The 19,847-nt window shown below is 49.9% G+C and overlaps 1 protein-coding gene across 8 annotated transcripts in view; it reads right to left on the reverse strand.

Annotated features, from left to right (window-relative positions):
• The window catches only part of RAB3IL1 (RAB3A interacting protein like 1), a 54,493-nt gene that overhangs the window by 27,193 nt on the left and 7,453 nt on the right, over window positions 1-19,847 (reverse strand). For 2 of the 8 annotated variants that reach the window (XM_051967162.1, XM_051967161.1), the window contains exon 1: window positions 13,522-13,700. The exons of 1 other annotated variant lie outside the window; for it this stretch is intronic. In XM_051967162.1, coding sequence (XP_051823122.1) covers window positions 13,522-13,685 — 164 coding nt within the window. In that variant the 5' untranslated portion in view covers window positions 13,686-13,700. Of the gene's footprint in view, window positions 1-1,689; window positions 1,716-7,660; window positions 8,019-13,521; window positions 13,737-19,847 lie in introns of those variants that run through there. 5 more of the 8 variants (XM_051967159.1, XM_051967160.1, XM_051967164.1 and 2 more) reach the window with 5 other exon arrangements.

Here is a 19,847-nt window from a genome sequence, read left to right on the forward strand (position 1 = left end):
GGAATGGAGAAGAGACACGGAGGAGAAAACTTGGAAGACCTGAAAGTCAGGAACGACGGGGCATGAATTCAGGCGCAGACGCTTACTGGGTGGTCTCAGGCAAGTTCACTGAACTATTTGGGAGGCTTCAGTTTACTCATCTGCGGAAAGGGGACAATAATATGGGGTGGTTGCAAGAATCAAATGTAAACTTTCAAGTGGGGAGGGATGGAAGTAGAATAAGCATTTATGTAGCTCCTACTGTGTGCCAGACACTTCAGGAATCCTATTTCATTCGATCCTCACAACCACCTTGAGAGGCCAGTGCTAAATAAAATCCCAATTTTAGTTAAGGAAACTGAGTTGAACGGCAGCTAAGTCACTTGGCCAGGGTCATAATACTTAGTGTCTGAGGTCAAATTTGAATTTAAGTCTTGCTTCACATCGCTGCCTCCCCCAGCAGACTGGAAGCTCCTCGAGGACAGGGACCGGGTCTTTGGGCTCTTGGTAGATATTTAGTGAATTGAAGTTGGCTGAAAATGGGATCCTACCAGGCTGGAAATCCCTTGCCCTCTGGGGACCCCCAGGGCAATGCCAGCTTAGTGAGGCTGCAGGACCACTGCTCACATCCCCTTCCCCACAATCTTCCCTTCTCCGTCCTGTTTTTTCTTCCTCTTCCTCCACCTGACACGTACTTTGCCGAATCCATGCTAGAGGTACCTGGGGTCCAGGTAGCCTGTCCCTAGGTCAAGATCCGGGCCCCAAGGACTTTCCTGCCTCTTCCCAGCACCATGTGTTCCTCCTGGCCGTCCCTCTCACTGAATCCCAACTTCTGAAGGGCGGAAGGGGACCCTCTGCCACTTTCTGGCAGAGCAAAACAAGGATCTTAGAGTCACGGGGCCCAAACCTTTCACTTTATAAACAAGGCAACGCAGGCTCAGCAAGGGGTGGGGAGGACTAGCTCAGGGTCAGCAAAACTGACCTCTGACCTTTTCGTGCTAATCTCACACTGGTCTGAAGCTGGCGCTGAAATCTGGACCCGTTTCTGACTTTCTCTATTTTGGCTGTTAGGATAAGCGGGAGGGGGAGCAGTCGGGGAGAATTGGGGATGGAAGGACCTGTAGAATCAGGAAACTGGGAAGAGGAAGTTGGGGAGACTCTCTAGGGAAAGCGGGACCAACCAGGGTGTTTTGATTCCAGCATCACTGAGGGAACCCCAGGGGACAAGAGTTCCTGACTCCTCTGAAGGCTTTTCTTGAGCAACGCCCTTTTCTTTCCTATGCCTCTGTTTCCCCATCTGTAAAACTACTAGATGAGCCTTAAAAGTTCCTTCCAGCTCCGACATTCTGTGTTTGATTCTCCTTCCTCCTTCTCATCTCACTGGGTCCCACCCTCTGCACCCAAAGGGGAGAAGGGAGAGGGGAGATGAGCAAAAGGAGACTGAATGGGAGGAAGCGGGAGAGAAGAGAGAGAACGGACAGAGACAGAGACAGACAGAGACAGAGAGAGACATACCGAGCCAAAGACAGAGACACAGAGACAGAGACAGAGACAGAGAGACACAGAGACAGAGACAGAAAGAGACACACCGAGCCAGAGACAGAAAAGGGAAAGGAAGAGGAGGAAGGGAGAGAGTGCACCAAGCGCCCACACAAAGGAAAGTTAGCAGGCGGCCAAAAGGTCCGGGGAGGAAATTGCTTCCAGACCTACCCTTTCCACATGCTGGCTCCGCTCCGCGCCCCGCTCCCGGTGCCGGGGCTGCGGCCGCCGCGGGCCGGGCCGGGGGTCCCGAGCGCTCAGTGACGGCGGGGCCGCCACCGCATCCCGGCCGTCCGCGGGCCCCGCCCCCCCGGGCGCGGGGGATGCGCTGCCCACCCGCCGCAGCCTCTGCGGGGGGGGACCCGGCGGCGGTGGCGGCGCTGCCCCTGCCCCTGCCCGCGCCCGCTCCCGGCCCCGGCCCTGACGCTGCGGGAGTTCCCGGGCCACTCGCGGCTCCTCTCGGTCCACTGCGCTCGGCTCGGCTCGGCTCTCCCGCAGCAGAGGCGGCGGGGACTTGGGGAGGGTCACGTGACCTCGGGGCGGGGGCGGGGGGGGCCGAGGGAGGGAGGGCGAGCCTCTGATTGCAGGACACACGTGCCCCGGCCCCCGCCTCCCAGCCCCCCCCACCCCACGCATGTGGAGGACGGGCCGAGGCTGGACCGGCTCCGGCATCTCTCCAGCGCCGCTGCCGGCCGGCCCCAGCCACGGAGGGCACGGGAAAGGAGCCGGGGAGCCGCAGTCCCTCGTGGGCGGCCGCTCCCCCCCTCCCCCAGCCGCAGCCCCACCCCCGCTGCGGGGAGAGCGCTGCCGGCGACCCCCTCCCTGGCCAGCCTCCCTCTGGGCCACGGCCCTCGGGGACCCGCCCTCCTCCGCTCCCCGCCCCCTCTCAGCCTCCCCCGCCGCTCCCCCGAGGCTGTCCTCGGGCTCGTGGGCGAGAAAAAGCGCAGAAAGTCAGACGCCTTCGGAGAGCCCCGGGGCGAGCTGGGAGAGGGACTGGGAAGTCAGGCCCGAGGAGCCGGACGTGGCAGGGACCCTGGAGGTCGGCTGCTCACCCTGGGCTCTCCTCCGCTCCCCGCCCCCACTTTGCAGCGGCGCCGAGCCTCGGAGAGCTGGCCAATGACCTGCCCAAGAGCACACAGCTTAGTGGCGGAGTCATGACTGTCTCCCGACACACGGGCTGCCTCCCCTGCCGGCCTGAGCTTCCTAAAGAATAAAAACCTCCTTTTAATCCTTTGCTCAGACGCCTGCCATGATTCCCTAGAGCCGAAGGAAACCAGCTTCTCTCCTTGCCCCCCCGCCCCCCCCAGCCGGCCCGAGGTCCTTCTCAGAGCCCCTGACACGCGGCCCCCGCGCCTGCTCTGGACCAGATGCGCTTGGGGGCGGAAGGAGGAAGGGAAGGGACTACGCGTTTGTCATGGCTGCTACTCGGGCTCCACCCGGAGCCGTCCTAACGGGATATGAGTGAGGCAGCGTCTCAGAGCCGGCCGGGGTGCGGCGGGTCCCAGCAGCCTGGGAGGGAGAGCCCCCACCTCCCGAGGAGGGCCACTCCATCCTGGGAGAGCCCTCCTCCAGAAGGGCCTTTTCTTTCCGTGGAGCGGAAATCTGCCTCTCCGCACTGCTCTCCTCCCGTTCCCTGGGGTCCAACCAGAGCAAAGCCGACCCCCTTCCAAGCCGGGAAGACATCCGTTCCATTGCCTCCCTGGTCTTTTCCTGGCCAAACATCCCAGCTCCTTTGACAGGTCCTCCCATCCTCCCCACCCCTCACAGCTTGCTCGTGCTCCCCGACCTCTGACCCTTCATTGCAACACACAAGACTCGACAGCGACACATTCATTCATGCTACAGAAAGCCACGGAAATCCCACGAAGAGAAAAGTCCGCTCTGGACCATAAAAAATGATGCAAGGAAAGGGAATAAGCATTTATCTAGTGCCTACTGAATACAAGCCCTGGGCTTGGTGCCTTCTAAACTTCTCATCTGATCCTCTCCCGATAACCCTGTGAGGCAGGTTCTAGTATTATCCCCATTTCACATTGGAGGAAACTGAGGCAAAGAGATGAGAGACAGGGAAACTCTTGAATGAACTGGTACCAAGTGAAGGAAGCAGGGGCTCACAGCGAACAGGGCAGTGCAAAAAGGAAGAATAGCAACAAACAATTAAAATCGAATGGGGAAAAATTCTAATGGCCAAGTGCGGCCCCAACAGAGAGAGATGAAAAGACACTTCCCTTCTTGTGCAGCAAGATAACTATAAATATGTAAACATTGGATGGAACATGTATTTCAACATATGTAACATGCATGGGACTACCTGCCAGCTCAGGGAGGGGGTGGGGGGAAAGTGGGAAAATTTGGAACAAAAGGTTTTGCAAGGGTCAGTGTTGAAAAATTACCCATGCATATGCTTTGCAAATAAGCAAACATAAATATAGAAAGATAAGCAGACAATAAATAAATGAAGGAATGAATAAACAAGCAAACAAATAAATAAATAAATGAGTAAATAAATAGATTTAAGAAAAGATACTTCCTTGCAGAGATGGGGAACCACAGGTGTGGAACATTGCATATCATGGTAGCCTTTTTTGATTGGGTTGTTAGGTTAATCAAACTTTCCTCCTCTTCCTCTTTCTAATTATTTACTAATAAAGGCGGGCTCTCTGGGAGAAGGTAGAGGAGGGATGCGACAGGAAATATGTGATGTAAAAAGAAAAGGTATCGATACAATTTATGTAAAAAATAACCCAGGCGTTTAATTTGGAAATGCTGATGTGCTCATAAAAGGGTCTAAAATAATCTATATCATTTAATTCAAAGATTCCACTGCTATCCTCCATATACACCAGAAAGTCAAAGATGGAAAAAAAGTCTCATATATGGCAACATATTTAAAAGTAGTTTTTTTTTGGTAACACCAAAAAATTGAGGGGGGGGGGGATAATAATGGGAGGGAAGGGGGTGGGAAGTGAATATCGGCATTTAGTTTGAAAGCACCTACTAGGTGCAGGACACTATATTTAGCAGTTCACATTGGAGATTTTATCAATAAGAATAATGAAAATATCAATAGAATATCCATAGCTAGCATTTATATGATGCTGAAAGGTTGGCTAATACTTTTGCAAATATTAACTACAGTTATCCCTTCTGTATTCACAGTTTTGATATATCACAAGTCAGCATAAGAAATTAAATGAGAATTTTTGGGGGAGAGGAGTTTAGCAGAACATGTATCATAGATGATACATGAAGACCAGCGGACAATATAAAACAAGTTTAGAAACTCAGAAAGGAATAAATTCTATGTATAGGACTGTATAATATCAACAGATTTTATCTTTTAATATTATAAATAGGCACAATTTCTTTTTTTAAGTTAAAATAAGTTTCAAGAAGCTAAAACTTGCAAAAAGGAATGTAAAAGCCAACAGACAACACACAAAAGCTAGTATTTTTACTTAACAATGACATATATATATATATATATAGCCTGTCACCAAATATTGAACCCAAATTTTACAATAATGTATCATAACCCATGAAAGAAAAAGAAAAAATTCAGATGACTTCTCTGATATAAAGGGGGTGGGGCAAAATTTTTTACTCAGCTTTTCCAGATCATGCAAATTGTGCAATTTTTAATATGCTAAGCTAATTATTTTTATTATATATCATATCATTATTATATATTATTATTTATTATGTTGTTTTTAATTATATTTTAATATGTTAAGCTAATTATTTTTATTATATATCATTATTATATATTATTTAGTATTATGTTGTTTTTAATTATATCTTAATATGTTAAGCTAATTATATTTTGCACTCAGAAATGAATACAAGTATAGAGGAGTATGAGAAGTATATAGATTTGGACAACGTAAACAGAATCATGAAAATGAACATAAATAATCACAACAACTTAAGGGGAAAGAACAGGAGAAGCAACAACAATGGGAGCTAAAGGCTAGAAAATGATAATGGCCAAGCTTGACCTCCAAAAGCGAGAAGGTAAAGGCAGACGCATTCCTCTGTAGAAGTGGGGGACTATGGGGCCAGAGTATAACTCATAATGTTAGACCTTTGGCTAGGTTGGTTAATTTTTTAACTGCTTTTTTCTCTTTTGGAAGGCGGGATGACTCTCTAGGAGGGAGATACTGGGGAAGATGACTTAAAAACACAATAAATATGGACCGAAGAGGAAGGAAATATTTCAGGTAGAGTGTCTGTTGAAGATGGAACATTCTTGAATGACAATTCATAAAGATTTAATGTTGCCGGCTGGGTACTAGGGACGGAGGGTAAAAAGAAAATAAAATCTTCCTTGATCTGGGGAGTTTGGGGGTTGGGGAGAAGGGGACCATCAGCGGTACCCAAATAAATAAACATATAAAGCAATTTTAAAAGGGGGAGGCCCTGAGTTGTGCTTTGAAAGAAACTGAGGATTCTAAGAGGAAAGCTAAGGCTCTAAGAGCTCCCTCCAGATTCAGAGAACCAGGACTCGCGAGGGCACAGAGGTGCTAGACGAAAGGCCGTGGGCAGGACTGGCTAGCAAAAAGGCTGGTTTGATACGGGGAATAATAGAAAACATAATTACAAGATGTGAGGGGGAGCCAGATTGCAGAGGCCTGGAGCGTCACACTAGGGATTGGGGGTTAGTTCCAGAGGCGACAAGCAACGGTTGATGCTTTTAGAGCGAAGAGTGACACAGAGAGGGGAAGGGAGGGAGGGGAACATCTCAGTCCTTTTTGTGCTTCCACAAAGGAGACAAACTGTTCCAAGGCTGAGCCGAGGAGCTCCGCCAGAAAAATCAGCCTGCCAGGGTCCGCTATTCCACTGACCACTCACTTCCTTTTCCAGATGTGGTGACAGGGACAAAAAGGAGGAAACGGCACGAGGTCAGTGTCCACCATCCCCCTCTTTCCTTCTTTAACTCTAGAGCCATGAGAAGCCCCAGACTTGGGATCCAGGAGCTGGGCTGGAACCCCAGGTTACTTACTGGCTGTATGACTTTGGGCAAGTCAAGTCATCTCTTTAAGCCTCAGCTGCAAAGTGGAGATAACGACTGGGCCTTCAGAGCTCACAGATGATGGAAGGAAGCACTTGGTGAGCGGGCAAGTGTTATAAAGTATAATATGAGCCGACATCGGGAACGCCCCCTGATTTTTTGGAACCTCGGGAGAGCAGTCGGAATGAGCTTTGGCTGGAGAACCCAGTTGGGCCCCTTCCCTTCTTTCTAGTGGATCTCTTTTATTCATTCAACAAACGTCTCTGGACACAAAGAACTCTATTGAGGGCTAAAGCACAAATACATGCAAGGAACCAGAACGCGGACTATTCAGTAGAAGACAAATACATTAAAGAAAGGGGTTTGTCCCCATCTCCTTAGGTGGTCTGAGGGGAAGAATTCTTATCAGCTGGAGAGCTATCAGGGAGGGCTTTCTGGAGCAAACATCTCTGGGCTGGACTGATGGAGGAGCAGGAATTTGATAGGAAAAGGGAGTGGGTCATAGGCTCATAGATTTAGCATTTAAAGAAGATATTTTCTAGTCCCTCCGCTTCATTTTTACAGTTGAGGAAACAAAGGCCCAAAGGTGTTAAGTCTAAAATCCGAGCTCTCACCATTGTACCACGTTGCCTCAGGGCCAGGGTACAGCAGGAGAAAAGGAGGCAGAGGGCGAGTTTGGGGCCTGAGAGTGGTCCGCCTTGACAAGAAGTGGTTGTGGACAGAGCTCATCTCTGTTTTCAGAAAAACCAAAAGCAAACCAAACCACCTCCCAGAAGATTTCCTCCTCCTGCCTTCTCTTCCTCTCTCCCTTCCTCTCCTTCTTCACCAAAAGCTGGCCCTCTGCACAGCAGGTTCACCCTCCTCTCTGGTGGGGGGCTTCCTACCAGTCCCAGAGAAACGCCCCCTCCTACAGGAAGCCTTTCCCAGGCGCCTCTTTATTTTAAAACCTCGCGTCTGCCGGTTCCTATTTGTTTGTTCTGAACGAACGCAAGCTGTCTCTCCCACGGGACAGGGATCTAGTTCCTCGAAGAAAGAAATTGCCCTTTGCCTTCCTCAGTGTCCCCAGCACCGAGTCTGACTCATAGAAGGTGTTTATTGATGGACCGCCACGTGCTCCCCCTAAATGTTTACCTGTCCATCTGGCAAGGGTCCTTTAAGGTGGTATCCAGCCTCGGGGCAGAGTCCAGGGCGACTCCTGAGGCCTCCGTCCCCCCTGGTTCCGGCCTGGGAACATAGTGCACTGTCCCGGTGCTCACAGCAAAGAGCAATGGGCACGTTCCGGGGGCAGCGGCCCTCACGGGGCAGCAGCGGCCATCCTCCTGGAACTCCATTGTGGGGAGAAGGCGGGCCTTGTTCAAGAGACCCCCCAAAAGTTCTGCTCCACAACCCAGCTTCGCCACTCGGTGGGTCCCCGGGGAGTCAGCGGGAGTGTCCCAGAGTGAGACAAAACAGCTCCCAACTCGGCCGGGCCCCTCATCTCCCTGGGGACCCGAGCCTCTAACCTTTGCTATCTCCTGTTAGCAGCTTGCCCAGGGGAGGCGGCTCCTTGAGCTGAGCCTTTATCTCTTTAAGCCCCATAATAATTAACTCCCAGGGTCCATGAGTTCTAGGCAGAATCTTGTCTTCAGAGAGAGATCGAAGAAGGGGGGGGGGGAGTGCAGGGGTCCCATCGAGAGCCAGGGGGCCACTCTGCCAATCCCCACTGTCTGCCAGCTCTCCCAAAGGGATGCTGGAAGGCCTTACATGTGTGAGTAGATTTCCCTGAAAAAAAAAAAAACTCTTCTCAACTGGCCCCGGAAAATCATAAAGATAGTCCTGACCCCGATTCAATGGAAATCAACAGGCATTTATCAAGCACCTACTATGTGCCAGGCCCTAGGAATGCATAAAGACAAAAGATAAATAGTCCTATAAGAAGCTTCCATACTCTCTGGGCTTTATGAAGTGTTTTTTGGTTTAATTTTGCTTTTAATTTTTACAAATATATTTCAAAAAATCTTGTATATTATGTGTGATATCTTTAATTTTTTTTAACAACAATTTGCTCATTTTTAAGGAGGCAATAAGGTGACTCCCAAGGTGTACTTATTTCCCTCGTGACTTTAGGGACAAACAATCAGGACTTCAGTTCACAATAGCTCTGAGCCCCCAGTTAGGAAAATTCTTACCACTTAGGCAGAGACCGGATTCTTTCTAACCTAACATTTTATCTTTCTCCGGTTAATCCCTGGCTTTTTTGTGGAGGCGGCCAAATTCATGGAAACATATGGGTAAAGAAATAACACGTTATATGGTGGCGTCTGTGGATGGGCAGGCATTGGGAGGGGCTGCTTGGGAAAGAATTGACCTTTTCTTGAGACGTCTCTCAGCCCTTTAGCCAAGAGATCCTCTCCTTTGTGAGGTAGCTGTAGAACCAATGGCTCTCCCAGATATTTTCCCTCTCAGGCACAATTTCTCTTTGCTTCAACTTTTTAACTCAGAGTCTCTTTCTGAGAAAACTTCTCTTTTTCCTCCTTCCATTCTCACTTCTGATTGTTTGATTCGATTAAATACTATTCTCACATAGTCAAGGGGCCAAATAAATGGGGGTAGAGTAGTTTCAAATTGCCCCTTACATATGCATTTTGTTCTGAGAAGGAAAAAAAAGAATTCAAAAAGAAAAAAGAAAAAGAAAACATTTCACAAAAGAACTTAAGAACTCCAGATGAGAGATCTATAATCTGCTCACAGAGAAGTCAAAGCAGGGTCTATACGAAACCAATATACCGCAGTACTCCAGCGACAAAGGGATTCAGGGAGGATCTTTTAGAGGAAATGACACTTGAGCTAAACCTTGAGGGCGCCCCGGGGGTTTTTTATGTGAAAGTGAGAAGAAAGCTTAGCAGGCAGAAGGACCAGCCCTGTACTAAGTCACCGAGGTAAGAAATGTTTCGTTTCTGGAAGGATAGTGGATGTGAGCAGTAGGGGAAGTCGAATACTGGAACATCAGGTTGGCCTTCCCACCTCGAAGGGCTTACAATCGAGACAAGGAGACGAGATTGTATAATATTTAAGTTAACAGTAGCAGACTATGTGAGAAATTTCAGGGAACACTGATTCCATTACTGGACTCGGAATCCAGAAGTTCTGGGTTCGAAATTAGCTTTTGATACTCACTGGATGATCCAGTTTTTTGCTTTTTGCTTCTTGAGGTTCATGTGGGTCATCCAGTGAGTATCAAAAGCTTGTTATCCCCAAGTTAAAGATTTGGGGCAGATCTGGAGTTTCTACAGAGATGAACTCAGAGGCCCTTGGCCAGCTTCTCTGATGGGTGAGAGCCAAAGAAAGATTATGGGCTAGAAACGGAAAGCTGAAGTTTCTGAAAGATGTGGTCACTACTGGGCTTGGGTCCCAGCTCTGCTCTTGTTTACTGGCCTCTATGACCTCAGTTTTGGAATCTCAGTTTCCCCATCTGCAAAATGGAGGCAACTCAATGGCTAAGGTCCCCTTCTCCAGCATGGAGACACCAATGTGGCTAGGAGCAATCTGGGAAGGATTCACGCAGGATTTGAACTTGAATAATAGGTGGCTTTTAGGCAAAAGAGGCCCTTCTGAGAAGAGACCAGAGCACTTAGAAAGACCAAAGCTTTGAGCTCATCTCAGAGGGGATTCCTCATCCACCTCTTCCAGTTCAAACTCTGCCCAATATTTTAGGTCTCACACACTTTCCAAAGTGACCATCTAACACCACTCAAAAGTCATTTATCTTTAAATGATCTGCCCTGTTATTTTTACCTTCTGAATCCAATTCTCCCTGTGCAACAAGAGAACTGTTCAGTTTTGCACACATATATTGTGTCTAGGATATACTGTAATCTATTTAACATGTATAGGACTACTTGCCATCTGGGGGAGGGGGTGGAGGGAGAAAGGGGAAAAGTCGGAACAGAAGTGAGTGCAATGATAATGTTGTAAAAAAAAAATTACCCTGGCATGGGCTCTGTCAATAAAAAGTTATAATTATTTTTTAAAAAAAGATCTGCCCTGTCATAGCCACCCTTCCGTGACTTTCCCCCCATCGCACCTACTTTTTTCCCCATTCAAAAAATTATTAGTTATAAAATTCCTTTAAAAAAAAAGTTTTGAGTTCCAAATTATTCTCTCCCTCTAGCCCTTCCCACTGAGAAGCTGAGCAATATGATATCAATTATACAGTGAAATCACAGAAAACATTTCCATATGAACCATGTTGCCAAAAAAAAGCAAAAAAAAAAATTATAAAGTGAGAAAATGACATCTCAGTTTGTAATCAGAGTTCAATGGTCTCTGATGATGGGCGATCTTTTTCCACATGAGTTCACTGAAATCATCTTGGATCAGCATCTCGATCAGAGTAGCAGCCTTTCACATTTGCTCATTGTTATGTTATATTATATGCTGTTACTATGTCCGAGGCTCTGTTGTTATTATTATATATGCTGTTGTTATGTACACTGATCCGGCCCTGCTCACTTCCCCTTTTGTCATCGATTCATGAACTCTTCCCAAGCTTTTCTGAGAGCATCTTGCTCATCGTTTCTTACAGTAAAATAGAGCTCCATCACAACCATATACACAACTTGTTCAGTCATTCTTCAACTGATGGACATGCTGGCAAATTTCTAACTCTTTCCCATCATCATAGAGCTGCTGTTAATATTTCTGTACATATAGGCACCAAATCTACTTTCAAACTGCTTCTGATTGCCTTACTCCAGTCAGGCAGGGAACGAGCATTTATTAAGCTCCAACTGTATGCCAGGAACAATGCTAAATGCTGGGGATATAGAGAGGGATAAAAAAAAAAAAAAAAAAAGTTTCTGTGCCCAAGAAGCTCCAGTCTAATAAGGAAAACATTGTGAAAACAATTGTATACAAACAAGCTATCTACATTGGAGAGAACAGAGATAAGGCACTAGCAATAAAAGAATGGGATTTTAATGGGATTTGAAGGAAATCAGGAGGCAGAGAAGGAGGAAAGATGCCTGGAGGCGGAGGTCCTCCTCATTAAATGCCAAGAGCACATGATAGGGAGGTGGGGGAAGACTTCTAGAAAGGTTGAAACAGCAAGTTGGGAAGGATTTTCAGTGCTAAAGAGATCCTTGGGGTGGTAGGGAGCCGGTGGATTTATTGAGAAGGGGGTGACATGGTTGGACTTGTACTTGAGGAAGTTCACCCCGACTGTTGAGTGGAGGATGGATTAAAGGACTAAAGGAGATCAACCAGGCTGTGCCAGTAGGAAAACCAGTGCTCTCCCCCCAAGGTAGCAGAATGTGCCCTTTGGAAAGAGATAGGTAAGACTGACCCGGAAGACTTTTATGAACTGATGCAAAGGGAAGTGAGCAGACCCAGGAAAACCATTTGCACCATAACAATAATATTGTAAAGATCTTCAGAAACAACTCGGGTTGGTTCAACGACCCACTACAATTTCAAGGACTCGCCATGAACCGTTCCATCCAGTTCCAGAGAGAGGACTGATGGTCTCACAAGGCAGATTGAATCATATTTCTTTCTCTTTCTCTTTTTTTTTTCCTATTATGGAAATTTGCTTTGCATGATTATTTATATTTATAATGGATTTTTTTTCTCTTGCTTCTCAAAGGATGGGAGAGAGGGAAATGATTTGAGATTGAAAATAACTGAATTTTTTTTTTAAATCCTGTACCAAAAAAGAAAGGAAAAAGACTTGCCCAGAGTTTACCCCTATCCCTACCCCAGATGCCACTTGAATAGCTCCATAAATAAGATAAAGCTCTTTGTGGGCAGGGATGATTTCATTTTTCTCTTTTATCCCTAGTGCCTTGCATATATATAGTAGGTGCTTAATAAATGCTTGTTAATTAATGGCGTCTTCAGAAAAAGACATTAGCAATCTATCATGAAGCAGCCTGGATCTCCAAGGCTGGTAGGGAGGAGGGTGGTCACCCTGCTGGATTTGACAGTTTCCCCTTTGCTCACAGGTAAAAGGTGAAGCTGAATGTGACAGGAGGGGGGGGGGGGAAGGGAGAGGAGGAGGAAGAGAAGGAAGAAAATAGGACAGAGGAGGAGGAGAATTCGGAGGAGCAGGAGATAGCTTTCCTGCAGCTGGGCCAGCCCAGTAAATTTCCCAACAAGCTCCCATCTCTCTCTCCCTGTTTTTTGTTGTTGTTGTTGTTGTTGTTTTTTTGGATGATTAAACTTCTCTGCTAAGTCTCTAGCCTATCACCATCACCTTTCCTGATGGTCGCCCCTGAGGCCCACCTGGAAACGTTTAACCAAGAACAGGATGTGCCGTATTTGAGAGGGAGAAGAGCTTGCGGATCCTCCAGAACCGTCCACCTGGGACATAGACAAGGAGAAAAGGGACTTCTGGGCCTGGCAGGCAGCCCGCAGGCTACAAGATTCTTGAAAACCTTCCATGAGGCAAGAACACTTTCCAGGGCAGACTTTTAGGACCAAGGTGGGCTCCCGTTGGCTCGTTGGACCTGCCCTCACGTGACCGCAACCAAAAAATCAGCCTCAGGTGGATGCCCGACTCCAGCCTCAGAACTGGGCAGGGCTTAAAGCCAGAGCAGAGGAGTCAGGGCTGAGGAGGACGTTAGAGAAGGGAGCCTTGGAGTCAAAGAGCCTGTGAAAGGTCAGACTGGAACTGCCCTGGATCACGAGCTGTCCAAGGAAGAAGGCGCCTTAGAGCACAGGATGTCAGAACTGGGCGGGTCCTCAGTCTAAGGTCTACACCAAAAACGTTGCAACAAGAGAACAAAAATGCTGGAGGAACAAGGGGACAGAACCCTGAACCAGCAGCCTCGGAGGAGTCTGGTCCCATCCCCCGTTTTACAGATGAATAAACTGAGGCCCCAGAAAAACAGTCATTGGCCCGAAGTAGCCCCATATTCGAACCCAGACCCTTGCCTCCCGGCCCAGGCTCTCACCCCGCCGTGTCTGCTGCTCCTGGCAATGCAGCCGCACCTGGGCCCTCCCTCGCCACTTACCCAGCAATCTCAGTCACGAGGGGACAGTTCACGAGGCCTCCGGCCTGGCCCGCCCGCAGCAACGGCCTGCGGCTTGGCCCTCGGCCCTGGCCGGGGGCAGGGGGCAGCGGCTCCCTGAGCTGGGCCACCTGCACCGGCCGGGGGAGGACTCTGGGCGCCGACATCTCTGGGAGAGCGGAGCGGGACTGAAGGGCCTTGCAGCTCCATCCCAGGGCCGGCTCGGGAGGGGGAGGGGGAGCCCTGCAGCCTCCCCGCCCAGGCCTCTCCTGGGAAATGGCAACCCGAGGCCTCCCAGATTCCGGCCACCGCCCCCTCCCTGCAGCCAGCTGTGTGGAATGTTTGAACAACTGCAGGGAATGCTTTCTGCAGGAATTCTCCCAGGGCTCTCCGGGATCCGGCTCAGATTTCAAAAGGGGCCGGCCACAGGCCCTTCCCTCCGCAGGACTCTGCAGAGCCAGGGACCCCAAAGGGCGTGAGCCGTGACCCCACAGGGGTGAGCTGTGACCCCGAAGGGTGGGAGCTGGAACCCCAAAGGGCATGAGTTATGACTCCAAAGGGTGTGGGCCAGGACCCCAAAGGGGTGAGCCGTGACCCCAAAGGGGTGAGTGTGATGCCAAAGGGTGTGGGCAGGGACCCCAAAGGGCATGGGCAGGGACCCCAAAGGGTGTGGGCTGGAACCCCAGCACCCTGGCCACTGCCTTGACTCCGGCACGGTGAGGAGGACAAGAAAGCAGCTGCAGACCAATGCTGTGGTCTGGGGCTGTTCTCTAGAGAAGGGAGGAGCAGGGCCCCCGGGGTCCTGGACCGGGGGAAGCCTTTGTGGATGCCGATTTCTGGGTCTCGGGACTGGACTCGGCCCCTGAGGGCCCCAGGTCTCCGCCCACGTGAGACTCTTCCCTCAGTGAATGAGTAACGAGTTAGCAGGGGGCCGTAGGAACGCCCAGTTACAGCCCCTCGCTCGGGCCAAGCGGTCCCAGGGGGCCCACATCAAAAGGCCGGGCTGAGGGACTTTGGACTATCCGGTCCTTCACAAGAGCCATGGCAAACTTATTTTGATTCTCAGTCTCTGTGAAAGAAGAGACGCAGCCGGGTGTGCCGGGAAGTGAGTCCAGATCCTGAGCTGCCCAGTGGTCTACACGACCAGCCACGTCCCAGGACAGGGGCTCATTTAATAGGAACAAGGAGTATACACCAAAACTGTTGTTTTTTTAAAAATAATAATACTAAGTAGGGGCTGAAGGGGTCAGGGTCTCCAAGCGAGGTAAGCTGGCCCAGAGGACGACCAATAGACCCGAGGAGCCAGGACACCTGGGTCCTCACCTCAGGACCCGTGTGACCAGGGCCAGCCCCTCCCTGGACCTCCTGGCCTCCCAATGATAGCAAACGAGCCCGGGCCATCTGGGCTCTGTACCGGGGCGCTGACGTCCAGGAGGGGGCCTCCAGCCCGATGATGTCATCAGAGAAATGCAGGCCTGACACTAAACCGTCCCAGCCCTGGGCCCACCACGGGGAGCGCCCTCCTCGGAGGGGTCGGGGAAAGAACGCCTGCTCCACCCGCCCCCGGCTCCCGCGTCTGCCAAAATACCGAGAGCAAGACCTTTGGGGGAGCAAAACGCGGGAACTGGAGTCGGTGCTAGCGGGAGAAACTGGAGTCCCCGAATGCCCGGGAGGGATGACAAATAGAAAAGAACTGAGAGAGATGCAGAAAAACATGAGTCAAGTCAGGACAGGCAGAGGAAAAAGCAAGAAAACGACCAGCCGGCCAGCCCCATGACGGAAAGGAAAAGGACGCGGGAAAAGTGACCGAACCCGATCAGGCTCCCTCGGAGGAACCGTCCGGCTTCTGGACAACAGAGAACAGGAAACGGGCCGGCTCCTCTGGGTTGAGAAGAGGGGGCCTACGGTGGCAGAATGGTACATACATAGCCAGGCAGGGTAGCTTCATCATTAAATGATTTTGCTGAGCCAGGAATACATCGTACACAAAAACAACTACAATGGTCAATGATCAACTAGGAAAGCCGCCGTTCTTCTCAGCGGTTCAGTGATCCAAAGGAATCCAAGAGACTTTGGATAGAAACCCTCCCCACGTCCAGAAAAAGAACTAAGGAGATGGAATGGAAATCATCACGGTCTAGAGTCACTTCTTGTGTTTTTTTCTCTCATGGTTTTTCCCTTTTGTTCTGATTTTTCCCTCCCAACTTGATTCAAAAAGCGACGTGTCCTGAAACAAATAAATTTAAACTTGAAAAAAATCAAGATTTTGCTGAACTCTTTTTTTGTTTATAAAGAGCGCTTGACCTTGTTTATAAGGAGCTGGAAGGAAGCTGTTCCAGTTTCAAATCCTATGATTCCATGGAATTGGGTTCAATCCATAATAATAATAATTATAATGATGATGATGATAAATAATAGCTAGCACTCATATACCATCTCTTATGTGCTGAGTGCTTTATAATTATCTTATTTGATCCTCAGAGCAGCTTCAGGAGGGAAGTGCTATTATGATTTCCATTTTACAGATGAAGAAACTGAGGGAGAATGAATTGCCTACATCACAAAGCTAAGAAGTGTCTAAGGCTAGATCTGAACTCGGGTCTTCCCGACTCTATCTGCTAAGTCAGCAGCGGATGCTATGGTCACTTAAATTTCTGGCTTTGCTATTCCCTTTCCTACTTGGCCCCAAGTTTCCTCCTCTGCTGTGGACACGGCTCCATTCTTAGATCGCATAAGCAATCATGGCAGTCTGAGCATCCAGCAATGTGTGCCCAATGCCCTCAGAGCAAACTCAGCTGGAGCCCTGGACCGGGAGGGAGCACTGCTGTCCCAGAGGGAGCACTGGCTGTTCCAGAGGGAGCACTGGCTGTTCCAAAGGGAGCACTGACTGTCCCAGAGGGAGCACTGACCATCCCCAGAGGGAGCACTGACCATCCCCAGAGGGAGTACTGGCTGTCCCAGAGGGAGCACTCACTGTCCCAGAGGGAGCACTCGCTGTCCCAGAGGGAGCTGAGGGCCACAGATGGAGGACCTGTCAGGACATTTTCTCCTCCCTGCGCCCTCAGGGACACTAGGGGTGAGGGGTCGCGAGAACAAATGCTCCTTGGGAAAACCCTCAGCCAGCTGGGACTGAGCCAGAGAGCAGGAACCCAGTTCGCCTGGAACAACCCACTCAGAAGCCACCCTGAGCCGGCTCTCCTGGGGCTGGAAGAGGAAGGGAGGGGAGCTGTTCCCGCCCAGCGGGTGAAAAGCCCCTAAACTAGTGCCCATTTCCTCCCAGTGTCTCCACCAAGACCCGGAACTTTCATAACATTAGTTATCTGGTCCAATCACTTCAAACTATTGACTACTTGGGGTGCGGGATGGTCTTTCACTCACCCTACAGAAAACACAAAAACAATACAAAGGGAATCCCATTCTCCTGAGTCCCCTCCGGGCTTCCCGGCCCCAGCCTGGGTTCTAGACTCCTCTCGGAAGGGTTGTTAGCTGACCCCGAGGTAGGTTTTCTTTGCATTTCAGAAATGAATCTAGATCTCCAAGGTCACGGAGCTCCCATGGAGCTCACGGGGGACGTGGGTGGGATTTCAGAAAGGCGACCCCTTCCACTGGAGCTTCCCCGTCACCAACTCAAGGCAACGGGGGAGGGCAAAGGGCAGGCTCTGGGAGCCCTTTGCTATCATACTAATCACGTGCCCCGCCAGGCCCCGTCTCAGAAGCTGGTGCTGCCCAACAACTCTCCCTCAGAGGTTGTCCCAGAACTCCAGGACTTGGGGTAGTAGAGAAGGCACCTCCAAGGCTGGCACCGCCCGGGGATGCCCCCTGCTCTCTTTTTTTAATAAAGCTTTTTATTTTCAAAACATAGACGTAGTTTTCAACATTCACCCTTGCACAACCTTGTGTTCTAAGCGTTTTTCCCCTCCCTCCCTTCCCTCTCCCTTAGATGGCAAGTATCAATATGTGTTAAACGTGTAATTCTGTATATATTTTCCCACAATTCCTGTGCTGCACAAGAAAAATCAGAAAAAAAAGGAAAAGAAAAGAAAATGCAAACAAACCACAACAAGGTGCAAATGCTCTGTTGTGATGCACACTCAGTTCTCTCTCCATCACAAGACCGTTGGGCCTGGCCTGGATCACCTCGCTATTGAAAAGAGCCGCGTCCATCAGAACTGAGCATCATGTAGTATTGTTGTTGCCGGGTACCATGATCTCCCGGTCCTGCTCCCTTCCCTCAGCATCGGTTCCTGTCAGTCTCCCCAGGCCTCTCTGGAATCCTCCTGCTGGTCCTTTCTTACAGACAATAATATTCCACAACATTCATACACCATCACTCGTTCAGCCGCCCCCCACTGATGGGCACCCACTCGGTTTCCAGTCCCTCGCCACCACAAAGAGGCCTGCCACAGACATTTGGCACGTGGGCGTCCTTTTCCCTTTTTCCAAAATCTGCCCCTTTCTCTCGATAGCAGGAAAGATTCCAGGAAATCTGTCCCTCTCTCCCCAGGAGGCTGGGCTCAAACTCCTCGGGAGAGCTGGACACTTAATGTCCGGGCAGCTAGACTGCACAGTGGAGAGAGCCCTGAAGTCAGGAGGACCTGAGTTCAAATCCAGCCTGAGATACTTAGTAGTTAGGTCACATGACCTCCATTGCTTCCAAAAAATAATTTTAAAAATGTCTATGGGACAAATCAGTTTGAAAGGTCCGTGCGGTCGCCGAGTCCGGGAATTTGGGAGTCAGAGGGACCGCGGTGGCCTTTTACAGACATAAAAGGAATTCCCTCTATCACACCCCCTCCCGCTGGGCACCCAGCCTCTCCTCCAAGGCCTCCACGGAGAGCGAGCCCGTCCCCCACCACAGCAGCCCCCACACCTTTAGAGGCTCATCCTTTGGAAGCTTTTCTGGATCCCTAGTTCAAATCCAGCCTCATATACTTCTTGTATGGATCTGCACCTGTCACTTTACCTTGGTTTACCTCAGTTTCCTCAACTGTAAAATGGGAATGACCAAAGTTCCTACCTCTCGGGATGCTGTGAGGATCGAGAGAGAGAATATTTATAAAGCACTTAGCACAACGCTCGGAGCAGTAGAAACATGAGCTATTATTCGGTGCTTGTTATTAACACGGAGCCCAAACACTCCTCCCGACTTTCACGCCGGCTCCGCCATCGGGGACAAACATTTCGACATTGGAAGACAGTTTCCACGGCCCGTGCTCGGAGGCTTCTCTTTTCCAGGCTACACATCCTCAGCCCCTCCCGCAGACGCAAAGCCCTTCCCCACCCAGTTAGCCTCCTCTGAACCCTCTCCACTATCAGCCTCTTTCTCAGGTTTGGGTTTTGGAATGAAATCTGCTAAGAGCAGAGGACGGGACGGATCCCTCACTGCCGGGGGAGCATTTCCGGCTGCTGCTGCACCCCACTGTGGGTTCATAGTGAGCTTGTGGCCCACTGAAACCCCGGATCCTTCTCGGACCTGCTGTCTAATCCAGCTCCCCATCGTCTTACACTTAGGAAGTTGGGTTTTGTGGCTAATTACAAGACTTTACAATATCACTGTTGAATTCATCTTACTCGTCAGCCCAGGGCTCCGGCCCGGCACAGTCCTTTTGGGCCCTGACTCTGTCATTTCTCCCAGCTTTATGTCATCTCGGTCTCCGTCCAAGTCTGTCACAGATAAACGATCCTTGTTTGTCCATTTCCGAAGGAGGAAATGACATCAGAGAAGAGAAGCGAGGACATGCAAGTGAATAGGATTTAAGGGGGGAGGGGGGAGGAGGTCATCTGCCTCACTTTCTCCTCCAGAGCCACTGGGGTCCAGTGGCCAGATATAGATCAGGCAGGAGGCCCGGAGACAATCCCAGGGCAGGGTGAGAGACTTGCAGCCACGCTGAGAATCAGAGTCCAGTCATCCAACCGTTTCTGAGAACAAAGGACTTTATTCTCACCCAATCTCTCTCGCTCAGGAGGAGGGACTTTATCAGAGCTGTGTTACAATCCAGGGGTGGGTGGTGGTGCGGTGGTTAGAGCACCAGCCCTGCAGTCAGGAGGACTCGAGTTCAAACCTGGCCTCAGACACTTAACACCTCCTGGATGCGTGACCCTGGGCAAGTCACTTAACCCCAATGGCCTCACCAAAAAAAAAAATTTCAGGGATAAACCCTATCCCCAATCTACCAGCCTAGTAATCCTGTTCCAAAAAGAATCTATCATGGAATTCCGCTGATTCCCACGTCCCCACGCCCAGCCTTCCTAGGGAGCGTCTCCCGACAGACCCCCCCATTCTTGTTCTGTCCTTGAGGACCAAGTAAACCAGTCTTCCCAGTGATCGC

This window comes from Antechinus flavipes, chromosome 6, assembly GCF_016432865.1.
Source record: "Antechinus flavipes isolate AdamAnt ecotype Samford, QLD, Australia chromosome 6, AdamAnt_v2, whole genome shotgun sequence".
NCBI lineage: Eukaryota > Metazoa > Chordata > Mammalia > Dasyuromorphia > Dasyuridae > Antechinus > Antechinus flavipes.